General features: G+C 51.6%; 1 protein-coding gene across 7 annotated transcripts in view; it reads left to right on the forward strand.

Annotated features, from left to right (window-relative positions):
• The window catches only part of MTMR14 (myotubularin related protein 14), a 55,417-nt gene that overhangs the window by 17,069 nt on the left and 22,498 nt on the right, over nt 1–15,850 (forward strand). For 5 of the 7 annotated variants that reach the window (XM_048857458.2, XM_048857462.2, XM_048857457.2 and 2 more), the window contains exons 4-13: nt 767–842; nt 1,928–1,988; nt 3,440–3,562; nt 4,267–4,340; nt 8,607–8,677; nt 9,837–9,911; nt 13,002–13,068; nt 14,240–14,325; nt 14,777–14,853; nt 15,143–15,179. In XM_048857458.2, coding sequence (XP_048713415.1) covers nt 767–842; nt 1,928–1,988; nt 3,440–3,562; nt 4,267–4,340; nt 8,607–8,677; nt 9,837–9,911; nt 13,002–13,068; nt 14,240–14,325; nt 14,777–14,853; nt 15,143–15,179 — 747 coding nt within the window. Of the gene's footprint in view, nt 1–766; nt 843–1,927; nt 1,989–3,439; nt 3,563–4,266; nt 4,379–8,606; nt 8,678–9,836; nt 9,912–13,001; nt 13,069–14,239; nt 14,326–14,776; nt 14,854–15,142; nt 15,180–15,850 lie in introns of those variants that run through there. The other 2 variants (XM_048857459.2, XM_048857465.1) reach the window with 2 other exon arrangements.

Below are 15,850 nucleotides of genomic sequence, written 5' to 3' on the forward strand. Positions count from 1 at the left end.
CTCTTCCCCCCCCCAACCCACCCAGAGCCCAGCTGAGGCTCCCCCAGCCCAGACACTGCCCTCTCCTTCCCTCAGGGCATGCTGGGAAGTGCAGCTGTCAGGAACACACTAGCTCTCTCCCTGATCCAGCAGCCCGTAGTGGTGGCTAGCAGCATTGCAGCCCATTTCTGTGCGGGGAAAGGAAATTCTGCGCGCACAACGTTAATTTCTGCCAAATTCTGCATTGCGCGGTGGCACAGAATTCCCCCAGGAGTAGCACATGCACCTACAGTGGAAGGACATGTGTGGCACACTTGAAGAACTATGTTAACGGTCTTCTGGCTCATTATGTCTTACCCGAAATACCAGTGGCTAGGATACTGTCATGTGGACTTTGCTGGCCCTTAAGAACGAGTGAATCGATGTCATCAATTGGTGGGGGGTAGGGGGGAGGGTAGTGAGGTAATGATTGGGAAGATCAGGTTCAACCAGTATGTTATCAGAACTCCAACATGACTAATTTAGTGAGACTGAGGAAAATACAGGCACTAGAGGTCAGAAATGTGGTAAGAAATAACCCTGAAATTCATCTGGAAAATACACAAGCTAATGAAAAATAATCCAGACCATAGAGACTCAGTTCCAGGGAGAAACCTGGGAAGTGAGAATGATGAGATAGAGGGCTCTCAGTGGACAGAAACAAGGCATGGGCTTTCAGTGTAAATGGGCAGAAGGCCTTCAGAGGAATACAATTTTTATAAGTAGTTAATAACGACATTTTCTCCAGCATGTTTGTAGGTCAGCGACCCTGGCTGGATGGGGAGAACTGTATGGACGTACTGGGTACAACTACATTTTCTCAGGTAAGTGCGGAAGCATATATACTTGAGTGGCTATTCAGTGCCTGAAAATCAGTGTGAATATAGCACCTGGGCGTATTTGGGGGTGGGTGTGTGGGCCAGTATGTAATAATCTCTGTCTGGTATGGTACCACCCTGGAATATGGTGTCTGTTTCTGGGCTCCTGATTTCCAGAAAGGTATTGACACAGTTGAGAGTTCAATGAATAGTAGCAAAAAATGTTTGGGTGATGGAGGGAGTGACTTATGGAGATCAAAAAGGAGTACTTGTGGCACCTTAGAGACTAACCAATTTATTTGAGCATAGCTTTCGTGAGCTACAGCTCACTTCGTCGGATGCATTCAGTGGAAAATACAGTGGGGAGATTTATATACACAGAGAACATGATGAATGCATCCGATGAAGTGAGCTGTAGCTCACAAAAGCTTATGCTCAAATAAATTGGTTAGTCTCTAAGGTGCCACAAGTCCTCCTTTTCTTTTTGCGAATACAGACTAACACGGCTGCTACTCTGAAACCTGTCATTATGGAGATCAGTATATCTAGCTTGGTTAAAGGGTGGCTGGCGGGGAGCATTGATCTGCAAATATTTGAAGGGTGTTGTCACTAAAAGGGTGAAAAACTTGGTGTACTACATGGAATGGAACTAGGAATAAGGGCATAAAATCTAGGTTTAGGATTGCAACTCTGGTAATGGTAACATGTATTAGTCTGTGAGTCTCAAGGGAAGTGGCAGGAGCCCATAACATGGATCTTCTAAAACTAGACTGGACAAAACACTAGTGAGCGTGGGTAATTTTTCTTCCGTAGCTGCCAGAGAATGGTTCTGTGATCTAATGGCATCTTTCCGCTCTGGATTCCATCCTGGAACAAACCTGCCTGGGTTGTCCAAACCCTTTCTTGCTCTCATGAAACTGATGGGCTGGGTGTGTGGGACAATGGGGTTGTTTCTCGCTGGAGATGGTCACAGCTGAGAACTCTTTTAAGTGAGACTTGTAACCCACTTGGATGGGAAGTGGGAGAGAAGCTGGAGTTGTGACACAAGCCTTGGCCACTAATGCATGGTCCCTGCTGTGGCTTCCCTGCAGGGGGCTCGGATGATCCTTGGGCTGATACCGAAGACCTTTCAGAAGAAGACTCTGCGCTCAGGTCTGTACGTGGTATTTGGGTGGAGGGAGAGGAGTTAAGAGCTGATTGGCTAGTTCAGTCTCTGAATTTCCAACTCCTTCATGTCTAAACTGAACTGTGGGTGCAGTGTGGGGTCACTGCAGGCTGTGGGCTCTTGTTTGCCTTGCTCATAAAGACGGGCCCTTCAGAACGTCTCGGGGGTAGGTACAAAAACTAAAACCGAATGTGCTAGCACTCTGGGGCCAACTAGCTCCCTAAAGCCGCCCCATCTCCCACTGGAGGCTGAGAGAGGGAGGGACTGGGGCAGGCAGATCCCAAGTCATTAAAGAGGCTCCTAAATTACGCAGAAGTGGTACTTCTGGGTCTACGAGATGTATAATCCAGACCGAGGAGAAATGGTTCTGGACCTCTGCTTAGAGAGGAACAGGCTGCATATGTGACTGCAGCATGGTGATGGTTTGGGGCAGGAAGAAGGACACTGAATGTAGCACCGTTCTGCCTGCCTGCCAAACTGCAGCTGATGTACCTGGAAGGGAAATCCTGCCGAATTGAGACTCGGTGGGTGGGAGAGCCATGTGGGGTCAGCAATGCAGAAAGACCTGTGGGTGTTGGCGAACAGAACTAGACAGATTCACAGCACAATATGGCAACAAAGTCAGTGTGACTCTGAGCTGTATAAACGAGGCATCACATTCACACTGTTGGACTTGAAGCAGGAATGAATTCAAGTAGGTCCTAGGTCTGTGCTGAGCAGGTCAGACCAGGCTATCAGGAGTCCCATCTGCCTGTAACATCTGTGAATCACACCAGGAAGTGGCTAGCCCCTTTCTTTCCAGCTCTTGTTAGGCTATGGCTAGAGGACTCCATTCACTTCTCCACACTGGGGTTCTGACGCTTGCATGTTATAGTTATGTGGAACAGGCTGCTTGTAGCAGCCTCGGAAAAGGGCAGGAATGCACGCTCTGCCTCTGCAGATGGGATAGCTCCAGGGTGTAAACTGGCTTTCGGTCATCCAGGAGGTTCTGCTTTTTGAGCGTGTCCAAGTCCATTGGGGAAAGGCCTCCAGCCCTTCAGGAACTGAGGCCTGCTTTTCTTGCGTGGTGCTGTGCACTTTCTCTCAAGGATAAGTACATCACAGAAAGTCACACCGGTTCTGATGGCTCTTCTGAGATTCTGCCTAATTACTTGTTATAAAATTAGCCCTTTAGCCCCTCTGAGTTCTCTGTGAGCAGCTGGGCAGTCGTTGTGGGAATGAATGGCACCAGCCTGCTTCTTGGTTGCAGGGTTCTGCTGAAGGGGTGCGAAGGCGTTCCTGTGGTGTAGGGTAGGAGAGCTCTGGGCAGGGCAGCTTGAGTGCCGCTGGTGGAGTGCTACTTCAGCAAGTAGAATCCAGGCTCTCTGCAGCCCGGGAAGGAAACTGAATCTGTCTGACTGGCCCTGAGAATCTTGCCTTCTCTTGTACCTTGTTGCAGAAATGCAGACTCCCAGCTGTTTGACAAGGTCAGAGGACATGACATCAAGCTGCTTCGATACCTGTCTGTCAGATATATCTGTGACCTGATGGTGGAGAACAAGAAAGTGAAGTTTGGCTTAAAGTGAGTATGGCGTCCTTTGCCCATATGTGGGCTTTGGAATGGAGCTGCTGTTTAGATTGTGCAGACCAGCGACTAAAGCAAGCACAAAAGTCTGACTTCCCCAAAGTGCATTCCAGAAGGAGTTCCTAGATCCCTCACGGCAGGGCCTTCTAGAGATGTTATCCAGACTATTCAGCAAGTTCCTTAAAGTGAAACCCCAGTGGTATACAAGGCCATACATCAAGGTCCTCTCTTCCATACCCAAGTCAAGCATACCAGTACCTTTGTGAAGACCATGGTAGCTGCTTAACTTTGTCATCTTCTGCAGTCACAATAGGTTCCTGTTTGTCCTATGGCTTCTCTGAGTAGGGAGTGAGTGGGTGGATGTTCTGATCCATGGGGCACAATCCCCCATGGCATCACAGCAGTGATGTGACTTCCTCCTATGGGGCTAGTTGGTGCGATGATCAGGAGACTCATTTTTGAGTGGGGGCGTCCTTCCAGTCTGTGGGTGGATGAGTGACTGGGAATGCCTCCCCTGGGATTCAGCTGAGCTGAGCGTGTAACTGTCCGTGAGCTGAACTCTTACTCCACAACCCACAACTGGAGTCAGGGCTCTTCTGTCATGTAGCACTGTAGGAGGAATTGCTTGGCTAGGCAGATTCTTCTAATAGGCCAGATGGAGTGCTCTCCTGCACTAAATACATGCACCGTTCTCTTCTCAGTGTGACGTCTTCCGAGAAAGTGGACAAAGCTCAGCGCTATGCCGATTTTACCCTCCTCTCCATCCCATATCCAGGTATAGGACTGATGTCCAGAGGGACTCCCAAGGGCCAGGTGACAATCTGCTGGTGGGGATTGGGAATTGTCTCTGTGTGTGGTGAGGCAACTGGGAGTTGCTGGATGTTTCTCTTTTTTTCTCTGGAGGGGGAACTCCTCTCCTGAGGGCAGCAGGGGAGGAACTAGAGGATTCAGCCAGCACCAATCTGCATTGAGCCCTCCTTGTGGTGGCAGAAGGGTCTCCAGTGCAGGGAGGAGGTCCCAGAGCTGTAGCTGGGTTCAGAAGCTTCCTCTACATATCCAGCCAGGGTATTGCAGCCCCACCCCAGGCTGCATGCTTGGGAATTTGCCATGGAAGCCGCCTTTTGTCGCAAAAACATTTTAAAGATGTTTCTAGTCTTTGTCATTCTGAAGAGAACTGCCATGCTGTGTCTGCAGTGCCCCGAGACTGCCAACTGGTGTGAACTGCTCCGATTGGCCGTGCTGGTTGTGTTAGCTCTGGAGCACAGTGAGGGCCCTTGTCAGTTACGGGTTAATGCTAATCACCTAAACACAAATGGAGGGGCTCAGCCTGCCCATTGGTGCTGGATTCAGTTACATGGCTGAGTGTACAGAGAGTGAGATGGCTGCTTTCCAGGGGGAAGGGAGGGATTCTTGGGGTTCAAGGCTCCATCCCCCTGCTCCTGCCCACAAAGGGGGGGGGGGTGAAAGGGAGGTTCATTCCCCCTATTGCAAAGCCTCAGCTGCCCCAGCTGCTGCTCCAAACCCAAACTTTCTCTCCCGCTCCTCTCCCTTGCCAGACCTCCCAGCGTGTCCCCCGATGTCCTACAGTGAAGGTGCAGATTGAGACAAAGACCAGGGACAAAAGAAAACTGGGGGGGGGGGCCCTGCATTAATATAAGTTATGTAAACTAAGCTATGTACTGAGTTTGCTGTGCCACATAGTCAAGGTGCCAAGAAGTGAAGCCAATGTCGCTGGCTTCTGGGATTAGCTCCAAAAACAACTGTCTGCCACTTCTACGCAATTTGAGTACCTGTGTGTGCGACAGAGTTTAGGCTCAGCCATAATGTCCCCATGGCCAGGCCCAGTGGCTAATTCTGTGAAGGTTTTAGACAGAGGAGGGAGAATTGTACAGGAGGCTGTGAAAATGAAATGCTGCTGTGTTGTGGGGCCTGGCACACCCCATTTATAATAGTCACAGCAACATCAAAATGCTCCTTCCTCTCCTCGTGCCCTTGCAGCTGCTGCCCTTAACAGCTCCTCGCTTCCATGCTTGAGCTTAATGTAACTAGAGTACCAGCCTCACCTCTTTCAGGGTACTGCCTGATCACAGTAGTGGTGTGGAAGGAGAGTAATGCTGTGTATTGTGTTAAGCCAGGTGCATATACACACAAGCTGAGCAACATGGCGAATGGGTGGTAGAACTCTGCAAATACTCAAATTTAGGTTGCATCACGAGTTGCATTGTAAGAATTTCAGGTTCTTAGCCTGGCTTGCTCTGATCTGGAGTTTCCAGAATGTAGTGAGAACTTGTATTTAAGGAGAGGGGTCTGTAGATGTGCTTATGCTCCCACAATTCAAATGGCTTCCTCTCATTCGCAGACATCTGATGTGCCCATCACTGCGGTACTTAAGTGTTAGTTCTCACGGCCATCACTCTGAATTGGCTCTCTGGACTTCTTTTGTTTAATGTTTGAAAAGCCCCCTTAACAACTCAACAAAGTGTCTAGGAGCCTCTTACTGGGGTGGGGGCATTGGGTAAGCCATCATTTAAGGCAGATATAAGTTTACTTTTTTTTTTTTTAAAAAATAGAAATGTCTTATCTTTTCTGGTTCCTTGAATGAGAGCTCTCTGGGGCAGAGACCATCTTGTGTGCAGTGCCTAACACAGTGGGGCCATGATCCCTGATTGGTTTCTACTCACTACTGCTGTACAAACAGTGGTTCAGAAGAGCTCCAGCCTGGGGCAGTGTGGTCTGCTGGAGTCTGCAGACAGCTGTTAATGCTGCTATGCAGAGCTTTGCCCAGCAGCAGCAGGAGGTTGAAGTGACTCTCTCTGCTTGGTTCTGAGAATTCTGGGAGGTAGTGACCTGTGCAGATGGTAGCAGAGTAGTAAGGTGGTTCACAGGAGAAGAGGACCCAAAAAACATAGCCTATAGGAGGTGTGGGCTAGTGGGTTTCCCCAGTCCACGAGGCTCTGGGGAAAGAGAGAGAGGTCTCTTTCCCTCCCAACAGTCAATGTGTACCAAGGGTTTACACTGCCCAAACATGGGGTTGTCTGAAACTTGTTGGGCTTCCCCCAGGGCATTGCCTCTAGACCTGCTCGTGTGGGTGGGGACTCGGTGCCCCACTTCCCTGTGACGAGCTGGCTAACAGTCACTGGTGTGCTCCTCAAGTCCTATTGGAAACACTTACCAAGGTGCTCCTGTGAACACGGCACATGTTCTGGTGTGATCTGAGGGGAGGTGTGGGGCTCTGGTGCTCAGTGGCAGAGGACCTCTTTCCTAGTGTGCCATGGCCCTTCAGTCCTGGCCTTCCCCCAGGGCTCTGCTGAGGCACCTGCTGGGATCATAGAATCATAGAATATCAGGGTTGGAAGGGACCCCTGAAGGTCATCTAGTCCAACCCCCTGCTCGAAGCAGGACCAATTCCCAGTTAAATCATCCCAGCCAGGGCTTTGTCAAGCCTGACCTTAAAAACCTCTAAGGAAGGAGATTCTACCACCTCCCTAGGTAACGCATTCCAGTGTTTCACCACCCTCTTAGTGAAAAAGTTTTTCCTAATATCCAATCTAAACCTCCCCCACTGCAACTTGAGACCATTACTCCTCGTTCTGTCATCTGCTACCATTGAGAACAGTCTAGAGCCATCCTCTTTGGAACCCCCTTTCAGGTAGTTGAAAGCAGCTATCAAATCCCCCCTCATTCTTCTCTTCTGCAGGCTAAACAATCCCAGCTCCCTCAGCCTCTCCTCATAACTCATGTGTTCCAGACCCCTAATCATTTTTGTTGCCCTTCGCTGGACTCTCTCCAATTTATCCACATCCTTCTTGTAGTGTGGGGCCCAAAACTGGACACAGTACTCCAGATGAGGCCTCACCAATGTCGAATAGAGGGGAACGATTACGTCCCTCGATCTGCTCGCTATGCCCCTACTTATACATCCCAAAATGCCATTGGCCTTCTTGGCAACAAGGGCACACTGCTGACTCATATCCAGCTTCTCGTCCACTGTCACCCCTAGGTCCTTTTCCGTAGAACTGCTGCCTAGCCATTCGGTCCCTAGTCTGTAGCGGTGCATTGGATTCTTCCATCCTAAGTGCAGGACCCTGCACTTATCCTTATTGAACCTCATCAGATTTCTTTTGGCCCAATCCTCCAATTTGTCTAGGTCCTTCTGTATCCTATCCCTCCCCTCCAGCGTATCTATCACTCCTCCCAGTTTAGTATCATCCGCAAATTTGCTGAGAGTGCAATCCACACCATCCTCCAGATCATTTATGAAGATATTGAGCAAAACCGGCCCCAGGACCGACCCTTGGGGCACTCCACTTGATACCGGCTGCCAACTAGACATGGAGCCGTTGATCACTACCCGTTGAGCCCGACAATCTAGCCAGCTTTCTACCCACCTTATAGTGCATTCATCCAGCCCATACTTCCTTAACTTGCTGACAAGAATACTGTGGGACACCGTGTCAAAAGCTTTGCTAAAGTCAAGAAACAATACATCCACTGCTTTCCCTTCATCCACAGAACCAGTAATCTCATCATAGAAGGCAATTAGATTAGTCAGGCATGACCTTCCCTTGGTGAATCCATGCTGTCTGTTCCTGATCACTTTCCTCTCATGCACGTGCTTCAGGATTGATTCTTTGAGGACCTGCTCCATGATTTTTCCAGGGACTGAGGTGAGGCTGACTGGCCTGTAGTTCCCTGGATCCTCCTTCCCTTTTTTTCCTGATATCCTGATACAGCCTTGTGCTGGTCCTGGGAGCTGGGGCTCACTCTGTGAAATGTGCCGTTTGGGAAGGGAGGAATATCAGGGTCTCTCAAGCTCCAGACATGCTCAGTCTTTGGTGTTTGCTTTCTCCGAGTCAGTACTTTGGATCATTGCTGCATGCTGGGCTGATTGCTTCTCTTTAACTCCTACAGACATACTGTTGCTGATTCACGTAGTGCTCTGGGGCCTCTGGCTCCTGAGCTAAGGCTGCCAGTCCCAAAGGGGCTTTTGCTGCTAGTGATCAGTTGTCTGCACTGTCATTCATTACCTCTTCTCTTGCAGGCTGTGAATTTTTTAAGGAGTACAAAGACCGGGATTACAGAGCTGAGGGTCTCATATTTAACTGGAAGCAGGTACCAAGATCTTTCTGACTGGGTAGCTCTCGGGTCTGTTATGTCTGGCAATTGAATTTGGACTTTCAAAATAGCAGGTGAAGTCTGTGCTTCCTCCCTGGCACGGGAAGGGAATCAGCAGCCCTCAAACCAAACAAATGGAGGGCATCTCTGAACGCTGACTCCTTAAAGAGCAGCTCAGGCCAATGATCCAGCCTCCTATGGCAAGTGTGGTGTTCTGGTGTCCTGGTATCCAGCAACATGATGTCATCATGTAATAGATGTCCTCTGTATTTACTTTGTCTGTCCTTCATGGGAGGATGGGACAGGCCTTGGGGACCCTTGAACTCACCTGGCTGTAGGCTGTACTGTAATGCTTCTCTCTCTCGTGAGGCAGACAGAGCTTAACAGAAGTGATGTAGTCTGTTCTGGATGCTGGCTGTGCAAGGAGAATGGGAAAGAATGCCTTGCAGCTACCGGTCCTGGTGTCTCCAATTTTGGAGAAGCATGCTGCAGAGCAAGGGGAATGTGGGCGTGAGAGCATGAGGGAAGCTGTGTGTTGGGGTCTGGTAATAACCCAAGTCATAAGAATTTCTGGGGTGGTGGGCGGCGGGCAGCACGTTGTGATGTGTGGAGTATCTGTGGGAGCGCCTCTGTACTGTATGGGGAAGGAATATGCTGCTCTCTTCAGGGGAATGGTCTCTCAAAGCTGAAATATTTCCAGTCTCCAAGCGCTGTGCAAGGGCATCACTTCTTTGTTCACAGAGTGCTGAGCGACACTGCAGACAGCTGGTTTCAGCTCTCAAGCAGCCTGTGTTCTTGGGTGGGTGTGGCTCTGGGACAGCTCTGCAATGGAGAACTCTTGGAAATGGCTGGCGACTGCTTTGTCCCCAGCTTTCTCCTCTCCTGATCGGGGAAACAATCACGGTGCACGCCAGTCACTCCAGCAGGTTATAATTGTTCACCTCACTGCATATATCCCCATCCAGAAACAGTCGTGCACTGGTAGAATCCAGAACAGGAGCAGTGATCAAATCACTCCGCAGTTTGTGCTACTGGGCCCCCTTCTGCTAGAAGCATTGTTCATCTCTTGCTGTTTTGCTGTCTGTAACTAACTAGTTACTTCCCAATGCCTTCTCTTCAGCAGTACTCTGTGATTGACTGAGGTGTCTCTTTGCAGGATTACGTAGATGCTCCATTAAGTATCCCAGTGTCTCTGACCCGGTCTTTGAACATTGACTGGCGCGAGTACCAGGTGAGGAGTGGGGCACTCGCTGGTGAATTCAGAGTAAGGCCATTCTGGTTCTCTGGTCTGTCCTCTTGCATGGCACAGGTTGTGCAGCATCACCCAGTGAGTCTAGGTGGCAGGTTTACCTGCATGCCCTGCTAGGATGGCTCCCCGGCAGCAGAGGCCTGCGAGCAGGAACACGCCTGTCATGCAAGCACTCAGATCATGAGGCTGTCGCTCCTTGTATCTAAGAGCAGGGAACTGCACGTACAGAATGAGCCCCCCTCATCACTTCAGGTGAGGCAGTTCCATCCAAAAGGCCACTGCCAAATCCTTTCCTGCCTTTGCTTCCAAGCACGGCCCTCCAGGCCTCCTGCCCCCTCAGTGTTGCTTCACTGGGGTCCTCGCATCTGCTCTTGCTCTTACTTTCAAAGTGTGTGTGCTTGCGTGGCCTCCTTCTGTGTCCCCGCCACTCTTCCAGTGACACCAGCCTCCACTTCCTTTTCTTTTCTCTCCTGAGCATCTCCATGTTGTCCTGTGTGCACGGAGTCACCTTGTGGAATCATCCCTCCACCTTTGTCTGGTCCAATCACTCCAATACCCCCTTGCAGCATTGCCTAGAAAAGCAGCTGACTTACACCCACAAACCAGAAATGTCGCTAACGTGGGGCATTCCTGGCCTCAGCCATTTTGCTTGCATGCATAGGTACTGTTGCAAATTAAACTGGGCAGTGGGGAGACAGCAAAATGGCTTCCTGTTTTCTAGATGGGTTCAAAATCTCCAGAGAAATAGGCAGTTCTGTTCTAATATGCCCCATTTTGTTACGGGCCCTCACATACGGCTAGCAAGGCCCTTTTTAGATTTGAAAACTACATCCCTCGGTTTCAGAGTAGCCAAATAGTAGCTGCAGTAAATTACCCAATCCTAGCTATACAGACCTAGCTTGTGTAGGCTCACAGGGTTGGTTTGTGCAGTTGTGCATGTGAAAGGAACTTGAGACCTGGGTTCTCCAGATGGGCCCACAGAAAAGGTGTTCCCGTTTGACTGATTGCTGAAGCAATGACCCCTCCTGCTCCATAGAGTCCTCAAGGTGCGATTGTTCAGTGTGGTGATGGCCTGCAAAGGTGGTGTACATACAGGTGATTGTAAAATACATGCCACGCTATCACGTCTCTGGCATAGCTGGCATTTCATCCTGTTGTATTGATGCATCACCAGCAAAAAGCAAAATCTGGGCCAAAAGCTCTGTAAATGCCGAGTATTGCGCACACACCCTACCGCGCTCGCTAGACACTGCCAGAAGGAGCATGCCTTCCATGGCACTTCTGGACAGATTTCATTTACTACTGAAAGATTATTAGCCAGGGCTTCTTTCTTTCTGCCCTTCACGGAGCCAGGTGAGTCAGTGCTCTTGGTTCAGACTGGCAGGGGTTCTGTAGTCAGTTCAGACTGGAACGTGGACGACTCTTCACCTGACCAGTGTGCTCCCCTCATTCACTGCTGCAGCAGCAGCAGCCCAGGTTACTGCTGAGGCTCCCACGGCTTCCTTGACGCTGGCGTTTCCATGCTGCATTAGAGCACAGGGATACTACAGGCTGTTCCACTTTGCTTCCTGACCTTCCAGAGCTCCCTCAGCCTCTCCGGTTTTCCATGGCAAGCTGTAGTGTGGAAGCGCCTGGCACGCTCCATCCTCCACTGCTCACCCTGGAGTACTAAGAGGCTCTCTCAGCCCCTCAGGGTTGGTGCCATTATTTGTCAAAGGATCAGCAACGAAAATATTAAAATACCAACATAAGCAACATGAATCAAAAGTAACCAGCAGTCTCAGAGCAGAGCCAGTGGGAGCACAGATGCCCTGGAGCACGGCTGGCTCTATTCATCAGAATACCGGGCAGGCGGATGACCTCTGGGAATTGCTCACCCCAGGTACCCTGACAAGACTTGGGGGAGAGCAGATGAAAGGCCCAGCCTAAAATGTTGGGAGGACATGTGCCCCTGCCGTCTAGGCATATGGTGTGTCCCTTTCTCCACTCATCTGTTTCTGAGAGTGCTGGCTTTGCAGAGCTGGGCACGTGTCTTTGGACGTCTGACCATCACGGTGCTTTCGGGTGCTGCTGCAGCATTCTGACTTGCTGCTGCTGAAGCAGGGCTGAGAGGAGCCGCCTTTCATTCGATGGCAGGGGGAGATTAGACGGCTCAGTTGCCTGCACCATCCGTGCATTCCCCCAGTGCAGCCTTGCTGGGGTGGGGAGTGCAGGCTGCCGCAGAGGCAGAGCCTCTTGCAGTCAGTCACCACTTGGTGGCCAAATGCCGATGGGCTGTGATCGTGCTAATAGGGCACTGGAAGGGTTTTGTTTAGGGAGGTAAAATATCTGCTTCCTGTGTCCCTTTAGCATTTGAGCTCTCTGGATTTAGCCACCCTCCTGTGCTCCTGCTGGGAATGCCGTGGTTCCTGCGGTCTGTTACCTGTCTGCGGAGCAAGGGGAGGGGGTCACTTAAGCTTGTCTGAGACTTGCAGGCAGAGCACTCCAGTCGCAGGGGAGGCTCTCCTCACCACGGCATGCCTGAACCAGCACGCTCTGCAGCTGGAACACCACCGCTCAGTCACCTTTCCCCATACGCATCTGGGGCTTTGGCAGAAGTGGGTTGGCACCCAGCAGGGAGTTCATTGGCTCTGTGTCGTTGTTCTGAACATACTGTGGCTCAGGGAGAGCTCAGCAGAATGTCTGTATTTCCTATGCAGCTTGGCTCGCCCTGCTGTTGTGATGGCAAAATGGGTTCTGTGTCCTCCCTTTAGTCAAAAGAACCTGTTCTCGGCGGTTTGACCAGCCTCTTGGGGAAGTCCTGTGAGCAGCAGAATTGTTTTCATAGCCCAGCCCCTGGTCCCAATCTTTGTCTTGTCTGCAGGGCCTCCTGGATGGCACGGCTGGCACCTTGGCATGCCAGTGGGAGGCTGGGTAGGGAGTGGGAGGACTGCCCCCTTGGACATTGCCATGGGATTGTCTTAGCCCTAGCGCCCTCTTCCTGCACTCGGCCACGGAGAGAGCAGAGCAGGCTCCCTATGCTGCAGGGCAGTGGTTAATTGTATGAAGGGCCTCACCTCCTGTTCTCCACAGAGCTGGGACCTGGTGCAACAGACACAGAACTACCTGAAGCTGCTGATCTCACTCATCAATGGGGACGGTGAGATTTGTTCCTTCTCTGCACTCCCAGCTGGCTCTGTGGCCAGAGCTTATGGGCCTTCTCCAGGGCATTTAACACTGCTATTGGCCAGGCCTTGTAGAGAATCTGACTCTCTCTTCCTGCCCCTTGTGGGGTGTTGTCCTGGACTTCAGTACTCAAAGGGGAGTCCTGTTACCCAGGAAAATCCCAACCCCTGGACGAGGCTTCTCCTCCCCCACTGGCAGGGTGGCTGATTATGTAAAAATTAGATTGTCAAAGGCCAGGGTCCCATTTTCCCCCAGCTCTGAACCTCCCTGATGTGATGAGATGGGCTCCAAGTCACTTCAGTGCTTTTGCAAGCTGTGCACTAGGACTAGGGTTTGTAGATGCTGAAGGGAAAACCCTGCTGTTCCTGTATTGCTGGGGCTGTTTCTCTGGGTGTGGCCTCAGAAGGGGCTCCAAAAGGGGGGGGTCTTCTTTTATCTGTTTTCGTTTTCATTTGCTTCTTGCCAAGCCCCTCAGCTGTGGGCTGGTGGCATGTAGATCTAGGGCAGTGTCAGACACTGCACCCAGCACGCACAGAGTTAGATCCATCCAATCTCTGCCAACGCCTAGGAGGAGCCAGGGGTGACTTAGCAGCCAAGTTGTGTGCTCCTGCCACATGCCTGTGAACGGTCTGTACAATGGAGGTGGTGGTGGTCTGTTCTTGGCCGCTCTGCTCTGTGGAGATGTCATCACATCTCGGGGGTGAAAGGGGACCTGCTGCTCCTGGAGCTGAGGTCTAGCTCATTCAGACTGGGGAAATGATGGAAATGTTCTCCTCAAGCAGACTTGGTGCTTTGACTGGTGAGGGGCTAGAGGCGGTGTAACTGGGCAACTCGAGGCTGTGGGCAGGCTGTTGGTCCCCTGTCATGGGGTTCCTTACTCCTAGCAGTTGGGGAGACTAGGATCTCAACAGCTTGGCATGGCATGCTGAATCAGGGACCTTCCAAGTTCTTCATTCTGGAGACAGCCCTCTCCCAAGACGATGTTCTAGGTAGTAAGACCAGCTGTGCTCCTGCTTCCCTCCCCTGCAAACAGCCCTCGGTGCTGCATGGGGGTGGTGTGTAGTGAATCACAGATACGGTGCAAGTAATGCTCCATTCTCCTTACAAAGCTCTCTCTCTCCCTCTCCTTCCCGCCCCTGGAGCAGATGACAGCGGGCTCCTGGTACACTGTATATCCGGCTGGGACCGAACCCCTCTCTTCGTCGCCCTCCTGCGCCTCTCCTTGTGGGCTGTGAGTACGGAACGGACTTGTTGTGCCTCGGGGAGTGACCGCTTGGGGTGGTGGAGCAGCCGTGTGACCCAAAGAGGGTGAAGAGCAGTCACTGTTCCTAGCTACCAAGGCAGTGTCTGGAGAGGGGTGTAGGAATGGGCTCTGGAGGCACGGCCTGGCGTGCTGGCGTGTACTGAGGCCCAGTATTCCCAGGGGGCAAGGTAAGGCACCTACAGCTCTGCATTAGGGCTGCATCTGCACTTGCAGCCTGACGAGACATTGCTTTGGACATGAGATGCCATGTAATGGAGATGGGGCTGGTCCGCACGTGGAGTGGGGCAGAGCCAGCTGGATGTCCCCCGTGTGGTGCTGGGAGACACTCTCCTTGGCGATTCCCAGTGGGGCTTGCACCCTCAGTCCCAGCTCTAGTGGCTGCTGCATCCCTGAGGCTTCCCTCCTCTTTCCTTTCCAGGATGGGCTTATCCATGCCTCACTGGAGCCTGCGGAGATTCTTTACCTGACAGTGGCCTATGACTGGTTCCTTTTTGGGTAGGTTCACTGAGGGGTGCAGACACTGCCCAGGGGTGGGCAGGCTCTCAGAGGGGCCCTCTCGTGGTCTGGTTAGTGGGTGACCTGCTTGGGTTGAGGGGATGGTTTTCCTTAGGGGACTTGGCACATCTGCTTTGAGCTGCTTGCCGCCTTGCTTGGTGGGAGGGGCTCGTGCAGGTTCTGCCTGACGCTTAAGGCCGCTGGCTGTCCCTGACCGCTCATGGCCTGGTCCATCACTGCTCGTTCTCGTTCCTACTTTGTGATCTCCTTTCCCTTGCTCTCTTTCCAGGCACATGTTGGTTGATCGGCTCAGTAAAGGAGAAGAGGTGAGTGGCCCTGCAGGAGGCAGTAGGTGAGCAGGGTCTGAACGCAGTACTCTACCCACTAGGCAGCAGGCTCAAGGTAGCAGCAGTCTTTGCAGCTCAACATCTTATTGACCTGGCTGGGTATCTCATTGACCTTGGCGGTATTAGCACTGTCTGCTCCTTACTTCCATGAAAGAACGCTGTCCCAGGGCCCAAGGACTATATGTGGGTGGGTTAGATCTTGTAATCCCGACATGTCCTGTTAGTAAGGGCCTTCCTTACCTCATCTCGGACAAAAGTGCCTGGAGACATAACGGTTTGGTTCAGCTCTGAGAAGGGACGTTTCAGGCTTCTGAATTCGGAGTGCTGAAAAATAGTTAGTTGAGAAGTTGTTCACAAACTGGGTGGCTAAACCACGTGCCTCTCTTCCGGGTGCTCTGGCACCGCGGGAGGGGGGGGTTCATAGCTGCTATTTAGCTGTCGGCTGATGCACCACAGTCCTGACTTGTGATCCTTGCCGATAAGCTGTCCTGTTGCTGTCATTCTGGCAAGAGACATTTGTGCCGGGTGGCGGGAGCCATGTGGGGCACAGCCAGATCAGAGAGCAGGCTGTGCCGTGATATTTGGTGTTGGGGAGGTCACCGCTCTCCTGAGCGTCCCTATTCTTGGCAAGCTGCTGCTGAGTGACCCTC

The sequence above is a fragment of the Caretta caretta genome, chromosome 7 (assembly GCF_965140235.1).
Source record: "Caretta caretta isolate rCarCar2 chromosome 7, rCarCar1.hap1, whole genome shotgun sequence".
Lineage (NCBI taxonomy): Eukaryota > Metazoa > Chordata > Testudines > Cheloniidae > Caretta > Caretta caretta.